This window comes from Ceratotherium simum, chromosome 29 (assembly GCF_057802395.1).
Source record: "Ceratotherium simum simum isolate JZ-2026a chromosome 29, ASM5780239v1, whole genome shotgun sequence".
Lineage (NCBI taxonomy): Eukaryota > Metazoa > Chordata > Mammalia > Perissodactyla > Rhinocerotidae > Ceratotherium > Ceratotherium simum.
The window spans coordinates 10540001-10551192 of NC_141928.1; the positions used below are offsets into that span (position 1 = coordinate 10540001).

General features: G+C 42.2%; 1 protein-coding gene across 3 annotated transcripts in view; it reads right to left on the reverse strand.

Annotated features, from left to right (window-relative positions):
- The window catches only part of PBX3 (PBX homeobox 3), a 211180-nt gene extending 200390 nt beyond the window's left edge, over positions 1 to 10790 (reverse strand). The window contains exons 1-2 of one of the 3 annotated variants that reach the window (XM_004423459.2): positions 10532 to 10790; positions 9517 to 9590 (exon numbers count right to left, since the gene is read on the reverse strand). In XM_004423459.2, coding sequence (XP_004423516.1) covers positions 9517 to 9590; positions 10532 to 10731 — 274 coding nt within the window. In that variant the 5' untranslated portion in view covers positions 10732 to 10790. Of the gene's footprint in view, positions 1 to 9516; positions 9591 to 9724; positions 9916 to 10531 lie in introns of those variants that run through there. The other 2 variants (XM_004423461.3, XM_087419081.1) reach the window with 2 other exon arrangements.
- Between the last annotated feature and the right edge of the window lie 402 nt (positions 10791 to 11192).

Here is an 11192-nt window from a genome sequence, read left to right on the forward strand (position 1 = left end):
TAAGTCAATTCTTCCTCATTTGAGGACATTCGGATAGTAAAGGCTTCTACATAATGTACATATGAGCTTGCCATTTTACTTATAAATTTTTTTTTTTTTTTAAAGATTTTGTTTATTCATTTTTTCCCCCCAAAGCCCCAGTAGATAGTTGTATGTCGTAGGTTCACATCCTTCTAGTTGCTGTACGCGGGACCCGGCCCCGGGTTGGACGGAGATGTGGTGCCTCGGGGTGCGCCCGGGATCCGAACCCGGGCCGCCAGCATCAGAGCGCGCGCACCTAACCGCCAAGCCACGGAGCCGGCCCATAAATATTTTTTTAAATGCAGTGATTTTCCCCCATCAAATGCCACTCAAGTATTTCAGATGTCCCTTCCAATAATTCCTATTGGAATTATTCCTTCTATAAATTCCTATTTGCAAGACTTAGTACATCTGAAAGCCTGTAGAAACCTTTTATTTAAAAAATAATAATAATATGCAATTTCAAAAGCTTTGTGTTCCCATTTCAATCAAAAATAACTTCATATGTTTTATTTTTATTTATTTATTTTTTTTGTGAGGAAGATCAGCCCTGAGCTAACATCCATGCTAATCCTCCTTTTTTTTGCTGAGGAAGACCGGCTCTGACCTAACATCTATTGCCAATCCTCCTCCTTTTTTTTTTTCCCCAAAGCCCCAGTAGATAGTTGTATGTCACAGTTGCACATCCTGCTAGTTGCTATATGTGGGATGCGGCCTCAGCATGGCCAGAGAAGCGGTGCGTTGGTGCGCGCCCGGGATCCGAACCTGGGCCACCAGTAGCGGTGCGCGTGCACTCAACCACTAAGCCATGGGGCCGGCCCACTTCATATGTTTTAAATGAAATTTTGTAAGTAATCAGAGACTAATGAGGATTCATTGATTTAACTAGTTCAGGGAGTCTGAGAAGGGAATGAGAATTTAAAGTAACCAAGTATTTCATTTAGAAGAGCAGCTAATGTGCAGGTATGCTAAGTCCTCTTCACTGAGAAATGTAATCAGGACTTTTGTCTCAGGAGAGACTGTCATCCCCCTGTCTGTGTGCACATTCCTCACTCCCATTAACATTAACAGGCACCACACATGCACATAGAGGAGATGCCAGCCTTGGTAGTGTGTATGCATGGCAGCTGCGGTGACTAAATAATCCATATGGCTCTGAAGAGAAGTTACGGTTTATTGGGTCTAGAGTCACAAATACAGTAGTGGAATTCAGACACTAGAACCAAGCCTCAATATGAATGCTTTATCCAAACTCTCTCCTATTTAACTATGCCCGGGATTGTAGTTAGGCCGGAGTTTTGCAATGATACCTCTAGCAATGGTTTATACAAGTAGAAGTTCCATGTTTGAGGAAACCTTAATATTTTCACAGGCCCAGAGAAGTTCTGTCCTCCTCCCCATCCATCACTCCCATCCCAGTATTCATTCACACATTTCCCCACAAACTATGGAAAATCACATAGTAGCTTTACAGAGAGAAAAATCAAAGGCCTGGCTTAAATCACCAGTCAGCAAAATCAGAATCAAGTATGGAACTCCATCTTCAACATGAAAATCAAATAATATGATAATCTTACACAAGAGATACATGCTGAAATGTAAATTCCACAGGTCGTGTCAAGCGTGGAGTTTAACCACTAATTCTAATTGTTCCAGCTTTCAGGTACTGAAGACCGTCTTAGTGCTCATTTAATATAGTTTCTTGAAGCCCAATTCAACAATTTCTTTCTCTAGTGAAGAAAACATTCTTGTGAAGTTCAGTTTAGTGAAGACATTGGTTCACAAGCACACACACAAGTGTACACTTCCGAAAACAGGTAAGTGATAACAGTTCACTAGTCATGTTGTTGAAATTAGGCTTGAGGAAAAAAAAAAAGACTAGATGACACAAAATTCTTAGTATACTTTCATATAGAGCAAGTACGATGAAAACTTCATATCCGGGGGCCGGCTCCGTGGCTTAGCGCTTAAGTGCGCGCGCTCTGATGCTGGCGGCCAGGGTTCGGATCCCGGGCACGCCCCAAGGCACCGCACGCCCCAAGGCACCACTTCTCCGTCCAACCCGAGGCCGAGTCCCACGTACAGCAACTAGAAGGATGTGAACCTATGACATACAACTATCTACTGGGGCTTTGGGGGGGAAAAAATGAATAAATAAAATCTTTAAAAAAAAAAAAAGAAAGAAAACTTCATATCAGTATCTCCAATTAGGTCAATTAATAGTCAGAAAAATTCTGTAACATTACATTTAAATAATCATTGGGGGGGGAATCCACCAATGTTCTAGAAGCTTCTCTAGACCTTTCAATCAATTTTATTTATATGCAAAACCAAGAGAAACTCAAAAAAAAAAAAAAAACAAAGCTCCTCCTGATGCTAAAGCTCTCAATTTACTGACAGGCAAATGGCTTCATGCTGCCACTTAATCTCATTTCTTGCATAATGCCCTCTAATTAGCATATCAAAGTGAATTAATACTTCTAGGGCATTAGCAATGGGGAAATCTGCTCCAGGCTCACAATAGCAGTTAAGAGAGAGCCAAGAAATCCTCAAAAACACCACAAACCACTTTGCATTGCAAAACTGTTCAATTTATTTATCCTCTCTCTCTAAACACTTTTACCGCACACTGTTTTACTACTGTTCACCAAACAAAATGATAATTGCCAAAGTTACCAGCATCTGTAATGCCTGTTTAGAATCTTAATTTAGATTATGCTGCAGATAATTTCTATATGCAACCATTTGTTCTATTATAAATGTTAATATAGAGACAGTGGAAATGCTGACATTCTCAATTAGTTAATTTGAATTTGAAATAAAATTTTATGGGATTTTAAAATTTATGAATTTTTTAATGTAAAAAGCCACCTGCTGGACTCTGATGCCTAAGAAATATGCTTTGAAAACTGATGTATCACATAAAACAAAACAAACAAAAAACATCATTTTGCCATAACATATGTTGAGTCTCCCAAATAATGGTTTAAACATTGTGAGGAATCACCAGCATTAAAAGGATTACATTGTATACCAAGTCCTCATTAATATGATCACACAAAAAGGGTTATTGTTCAAAACAGCTTAACATTTTTAAAGCACTTAAATAGAAGAAAACAAGTACAAAACTTTTTAACAATTATTTTTATCCATAATTACTTTTAATTGTTTGCAGTCCTAATCAGTTACTATCAAGTATAGTGAGTCCAAAAAAAAAACCTGCTATGCCAATTCAACTTAACACATTCTATCACACCAATTTTTTTGCTAGACATATACTAATTTACTACCAAAGCAAACTAACGTTACTATCAAAAACTACAAGCATATTTATGGAATATGTCTATAAAAAAATAATAAAGACCAGATTCTGGTTACTATTCTGCCTACAAAGGAGATAATTAGACTCAAGTGTTGAAGATTAATGAAACTTATTTTTGAATATGTTCTGTGTCTGAAGGCATAAAAAGATAGTTTATTTTTTCAGTGGCTCATTCTTGCATTACTTATTAATTTATTTGCTAAATATAACACTATCACCTAGCTGTGATACCAATTTGTTTGATTAACTTCTATAACTTTGTAAAAAATCTGATAGCCAAGTCTGAAAAACACTGACCAATTTACACTACATAATGATGTAAATTATTTACTCTCTTCATACTTACAGACTCAAACAGCCTACTGAAGTAGAGCAAATGCCTGGAAAGGTCAATATGGGAGGGGGGTGTGGTGTGCAAGCTTTGTTAGTCAGTTACTACCCAAATCATGCTGATCACACTGATAAATGGCTAAAACACAACCCTGCTGAGAAAACAAATAAAACATTATTCTCATAGTGTCAATATTGAAATAATAAATACCTAAAGATGTTCACATGTACATGAATAGAGGAAAAATAGTCTAAAAATCTTTATTTAACTTGATGTGTTTGGTGCTGATGTGTTAAGTATTTATTCTGAATAGATATCTCAATGGTATGAGTATAAAATAAAGTGATGACTGATTTAGGGTGCGGTTCATGAAACTCGCTTTCAATTCTTTAAAGCCATACTTCATATAACTTCATCCTATACAATGCTACCATAAAGTATCAAAATATAAATAGTCCAAATAAGATATTCAACTTAAATCTATCTTGGAAGTAGCCTTTTACAAAATTGATAAATTGAAATCTAAAAGTACAAGCAAAATTAATTAAAAGGAAAAGGCTCAAAGTATAAAAGATAAACACAAATATATTTTAGGAAAGCCAATGAACCACTGTACTCTTTGGAACAAATCAGGGCTTCCTTTGCCACTCTATTAACATACTTCTGATGTAGAATAAAATTATGTAAATTAATGTAATAAAATAACACAGTAAACTCCCAAATAAAATACCAAAACTACACAAATCTGTAATAAAATGAAGTCCACTAAAACTGAGGCACAAAAGAATTACTTGCACAGATCAAGTCAGTATTGACAAGAGGGCTCAATATATTTTTACTGGGAAGAAAAAAAATCCAAGAAAAGGATCGGAAGACAGCCCCATATTTTTAAGATAATATCTACTTATACTTTAGGTCACGAAGTTCTAAACTAGTATGGTAGCAAGATCTTTTTCTAGGTTTTCTACGAGTATATTGCATGTATTATCTTAGAAGGATGGGAAAGGAATGGTAAAGAAAATTAGAAAAACATCATTCTTCTACATCCTCCCTCAAAAACCTCCTAAAAAACTCCAGTAAGTTACACAAATCTACAAAAATAGAAAAAAAAAAGATAAAAAATATTCTTAAATTGCTTTAAGGAAAAATTTGTGATAAAGCAATATAATTTATGACATTTCCAAGATACACTGACTCTGTATTTTTTCCTGCGTGATCATTTAATATTTTCAATGTCAACAAGCCATAATATGTCTAAAATTGATAGGAAATTCAAACCGTTAAAGGTCCATTAAAATTTGCTTCAAAATAATTTTGAAAATGTGCGAATTACAGAGAAAACAAGATTGGCCAAGTGTTGCTAAATGCTGAAGATGAGTGATGAGCTCATGGGGGTTCAACTTTCTCTTCTCCTTATGCGTTTTTACATTTGAAACTGTCCATAATAAAAAGTTTTTAAAAACTAGAAAATAAGTTCATCAAAACACAAAAAAATGAATCACGTATGGAACAGGGCATTTGTCTTTAAAACTCTGGAACAAATAATGATAATTATATTGGAAATATTGCAAGAGCAACTTAAAAAAATGTATGCTATATAATAACATTTAGACTTATATATAACAATTTTCACCTTTTTGGTTAAATTTTCACTTGATGGAATATTTGGTTTTTATACATTGGGAATTAAAGAATTACATAGAACTGTACAAAAAAATGAACAAATTTTTATACTGAAGTATTGAAAAAAAGAAAACAGAAAAAGAAGACTCCATTGAGTCTCTACACCTTTAGGGTGAGAAATAAATAGAAAGGTGTTGACTGAGACTACTGCCCTGTCGCTCTGAAAGCTAGTCACACTTATAACAGTAAAGATATAAGGTTTAATCACATATATATCATATTCTAAATGCATATAAAAACTCACTTACAAGCTACAATCTTGATCTAGTTTTGAAATCTAAAATTCTTATGACTCTTTCTAGGCAGGGTTCCTTTAAAAGTAAAGCATTTTTAATAGTCCTTTTCTTCTTCTCCTTAAACATAAAAAATACTTCAACCAGCCCAACCAACCAAGCAGGCCTTTCTCTTCCCCTGCGGACACCTCCTGCAGTAGAGAAGTTCATTAAGTTTTATGATCTTCCCAAGTCAGTCCTTCTTATAAGCCTCACAAAGGCCACAAATCTGGCAAACCATCACGTATGCCATTAGACATTACTAGTAAATGAACGCTATTTAGGGTTTGTGGTGGCAATAAATCAGAGTTTGGTTGGCAGCTATCAACATGGAGTATTTTAACCTACCGTTTAGAAAGGAAAAGGCTGTGCTGATTTTTTTTTTAAATATATAACATGTTTTCACAATATGATTCAGATTATATACTAAAATGTTAGATTTTCAACAAAAAATTTTTAAATACATTTTTTTCTCAGAAAGAACCATTTCCTTCATTCAAACTCTCATAATTAAGGGCTTGGGAAAGAAGACAGATTTGTGAGGGTGGAATACTTCACAAAGGAAAGTACTTCAACAATCAAGATTAAGGTGGCCAAAAAAATGTGAGAGAATGCACCAAAAGAAGTATGTAGATGAGGAGGCCTCATAGCATCAGGGATATTCAATAAGAGATAGGTGGTAAAATATGGCCAAATCAAGAGAAAAACCTTAACATATCAACAATTACCTCATAGGTTGCTTACTTAGTTTAAAATGGACAAATATCTTTATTTTAAAGCTTAAAACTTTTCAGTTGCTGTCAAAATGCATAAATGTCACAATTCAACAATGAGAGGCAACGTTTCTGCCCCAAAATAACTGTGTGATGAATTTTACAAAAGAATACATTTTAAAGAAAAAGCAAGCACCTCATAGTAAAAGTACACTTTCCCGACCTCTGAACAAGAAAATAATATAATTGTGGTAGATTACCTATTTATCTGTCAGAAGGGAAAAATACCTTTTCATATTTGGTAGGAGGGAAAAAAGATGTTTTCCAAACTAAATCCCTCGTGCATCAGAACTGGCAGTGTTCACTGCCTGACCAGAAAGCTCAAAATCTACTGGCAGATCTACAAATACGCAGAATTTTTTAAAAAGTCATTTGTCTTATTTTTAGAAGAAGCACAACTGAAATGACATTATCCATTGAAGTGACAGCTTCCCCCTCCCACCTCCCCACTAGTCAACCCCCTACCCCTCCAGTATGCAGAAGAGAGTCATCACATAATGTTCACGGTTTCTACTACAAATGACTAGGTAAACTTTCTCTAGAATACAGAGAATTAATCTTTGGATACTACATTATTAGATTAAATGAAATGATCTATAGAAAAAGCATTATGCAATATGCATACATTCTACAATGCTTATTTTATAAGTTCACAATGTTTCTGAAGCACGACTGTGGGAACAGATGGGGGGGCCTGGAATTTGCTGCCCCACTTTCTTTGCTTTGGTAACACTAATGTCTACACAGCTGTTTTACTTCAAATCGTGGATTCTGAGTCCAGCGTCCCTGTCTCCTTCTAAGACTAGTTTTGGAAGGTGAAGTGGAGCTATGAGTAGTAAGGGAAAAAGGAGAGGAGAGAAAGAGCTTCACCTCCATCAATCATTGGGTACTTAAATCCTGTCCCTCTCCAGCTTAGAGAGGCTGGCAGGAAGATGCCTCTGCCCAGACAGCCGCCTTTACTCTTTCTCGGCTGTTGGCTTTTCACAAAAGAGATAACGTGCAAACTTGGATCCGCTGGCCAAAGCACAAAAAGAGGATCTAATTTACAAGTTATCACTGAAAGCCTCAGAAACAATTTTCAAAACACAAAAATTTCCTTTGTCATCTACCTCTTGCTTCTTAAATAGCAAGAGCCCTAGCAAAGCTCTCTCTGCCAGTAATCTCAGGCTCTGAAAAGATTTGTTTCTTTTTCGTAACTCACCTTTGACATGAGGTTGACTATACTTTCCTTTCAAAATGGTGTAACTAAGTCTTGTGCAAATAAGCAACTAGAGGACTCATGCTTCCTAATTGAATTCTGCCTGCTGCTAAATGTCTAAACAAGAAAAGCAGTCTGCTGGGTTTGGTTCTCAAGCTGGCTAGGCCAAAACTTTAAGAAGGCAAAAAAATAAATACAAATCACGAGAAGGGGATGAGTGGGGAAGAAAACCAATCCCCTCTCCCTAGTAATATAATGCCGTATAAAGTTGAATCAATCTTAATATTCACAACATAGTCAATACTCCAGTGCTTAGCAGTCAGCAGAAACTAAAGTGGAGCCCTGATAGCAAGAAAACCCTTGGACATTAAGCAACATAATTTACTGAGAATTACGCACTTTTAGGCTTCCAAACTAAGAATCTTCAAGATTTAATGCTCGATGTCTTAGATAAAAATTATCTCCAGTTTTAAATCACAATGCTTTCTAAAGGTAGCTAAAAATCAAGAGTAAAAGTTAGTAATTTAAAATGCCTGTGGTTTTCAAAATGTAAAATATATCTTAAAAAGAATTAGTCAACATTAAGAGACCATGCATACTATGCGACTGAAAAGCAGAAAAGGTGCTCTTTAAGGCTCTCAATATTTGCTGTTAATTATGGTTTTAGCGTATTTTTAATGGAGAGCAATAACTCGTCATCTTTTCTTGATTACTTTTAGGATCACAACAGCATTGCAGCAGGAAAATCTGTTTAAAAAGGAGGGCAACTCTTCTACCAACTAACGATTATATGCAGTGTGTTATTATTTGTACACACAACTTAAACACAATCACATTTAACCTATTAAATGGCATCACTTGGACATTGCTATATCCTGGACTTCAACCTTCTCTTCTTTGCCTTAACTTAAAAAATGGCAACTTTAAAAAAAAGGCAACTTTGTAATACTATATAGCCAACACTCACCAAAAAAATAAATAAATAAATCAACAGTAACGCTTATTTACCGCACTTATTTGCCAAACACACGGCAAATACTGCCAAATACGAATTAAAACATCTATATTAAATCTCTAATTCCACTTGAGTCGCTACTGTCACCTCAAGACTAAAATACCTTCAATTTTAAAAAGTCTAACAAGAAAGTTAAATTGAAATGAATTGCCAGAAATTTGTCTAATATGTACTTGCAGTTTTCATTCCAGCACTTCTGCAAAAGCTCTCTTTTCATATATCCCCTGCCGTGAACACTTCAAAAATTGTTTACCCTGCATTTGTGGACCTTTTTCTACTTTATAATATATATTAAGCATATTAAGAATGTAATGACTTCGAGCATAAAATTTAATGAAAGTATTAATAGATGTCATACATTGTATATGCCTGAACACATCATTACCCTTCCTCGCTTCTTAAAAGTAGTCTTCCCAACTAAAACACGAATTCAAACATGCTACTGGGGTCGGGTTCAATTGCATCTATTCTTCTATCTGCGGAGCTGAAGCTTAAGGCTGTCTAAGTAAAACAAAGTTCGGGCGAAGCTACTCCCGGGGACTCGGTCCCCGGCATCCAGTCTCCCGTTGCTCCTTTTAAAAACTGACATACAAACAAGGCGAAAGGAGCGGGAGAGAGCGGCTGGCGCTCCGGGCCCCCTCCCCGCCTGCAGCCAGGGGCGGCCGCCTGGGGACAGCGACCCAGCCCCGTCCGCATCTACACTTCATTTCACACCAGGAGCGGAATGGAGAAATCGACTCCAGATTTATGGCAGTTTTTTCTCAAGATCAGGAGGTGGGAAGGAGAGAATGATCAAAGATGGCGGTGCCCAAAAGCAGCAGCTCTCAACTGGAGAGTCGAAGGAGTAGCTCCGACCCCACCTCGGGGGGCTCCAGGCCCACCGCGGGGCGCAGCGTCTTACCTGTTTTCTCTTTGATCTCACACAGGACGCTGAAGAGCGCGGGTTTCATTCTGTGACAGTTCAGGGCATGTTTCCTAAAAGACAAATCGCAAAACACAAAGGTATTAGCATCACCTATAGAATAATATGGCGCCTTCCTTTAAGTTAGCCCCAAGATTTAACTCCGGCCCCTTCTTGGGGAAGGCTCCCGTGAACCGCGGCAAGTCACCAGAAACTCAAGTTGACTAGTGAGCGACAGCCGGCGAGCTCCGGCGGCCGGAGCGCCAGCCCGAGCGACGCGCGACCCATCTGGCCGGCAGGCAGCAGCCTCGGCGACCGCGGGGCGCGAACCCGCGCGGGCAGCCTCGGGCCGGGGGCAGGCGGCGCCCCCCGGGGGAGGGGACGGGGCGGAGGGGTTCCCGCGCCCGCCCTCCGCAGGGGGAGCCGGCGCGGGCCGGCGGGCCGGCGGCCGAGCGCGGCCAGCGGGCGGTGACAGCTCGGCAAAGTTTGCGAGGCGGCCCTCCCTCGCCGAGAACTTGGCCGCCCGCACCCGGCCCCGCCGGGGAAGCGCCCCGCGCTCCGCGCCCGGGCTGGGGCGGCCGCCGGCACGGCGAGGTGGTCCCGCGGCCGGGCGGAGCCGGGCGCCGCGACTCCGGGCGGGAGAAAGTTGCACTTTCCTCGAATGCAGCCCGGGGCCCTCCCGGGGCCCTCCCGGGGCGGCGTGCGCGGGGGCCCGGCGGGAGGTTTGAATCCGCGGACGGGGCCGGGCTGCGAGGGGGCCGGCCCCGGGGGACAGAAACCCGCCCCATCCGCGCCGCCCCAAGTCCGTCCCGAGCGCCGGGAGCAACTTTGCCGACTCCCGCCCGCGTCGAGGGGCGCGGGCAAGTCCCCCCGGGGCCCGGGCGGGCGGCAGATTTTCGGAGAAAGTTCCCCGCCCGGGGCTGAGGCCCCTGCCCGGGCGCCACCCCGGGCCCCGACTCGGCCGCGGGCCCGGCTCCGCACGCACACAAAAGATGCTTAACGAGACGACACCAACTTTGCTTGCGCCTCGTCCAAGCTCTGGTCCGTGATGGTCATGATCTGGTGGAGGATGTCGCCGATGTCCTGCTTCCTGCCGTCGCCGTCCGCCCCTTCGTGGCCGTGCGGGGGAGGCGGCAGGGCCATGCCCCCCTGCACCGAGTGGCCGGCCAGGTTCACCCCGGCCAGAGTCTGCAGCATCCTGGATTGATCGTCCATCCCGCCGCGCGCGGGCGGGAGCGGGCGGCGGCGGCGAAGGCTGAGGCGGCGGCGGCGGCGGCGGCGGCGACGAGGGAGGAGAAGAAAGAGGGGGAGGGGGAGGGGAGGGGGAGGGGAGGGGAGTCGGCCGCGCGCTCCCCGCCCGCGCGGGGAGGGGGCGGCCTGGCCGGCGGGGCCCGCGGCTGAGGCGGTGCGGACGGGCGCCCGGCTCCGGCTTCCGCCCCCGCCGAGGCTGAGGAGCAGCGGCGGGCGGAAACGCCGGGCTCCGCGGCGGTGGCGCAGGCGGAGGCAGCGGCGCCCGCTGCCCTCACGCGGCCGCCGCGCCGCCTCCTCGCCGCCGCGCGCCCCGCCGGGCGGCCCCGCGCAACTTGCTCCTCAGCGCCGGCCGAGTTGCCGGGACGCCCGCCGCCCCCCGCGCCGGCCCGCGCACTCCCCTCCCTCGGCCGGCGCCGCCGCCTCGG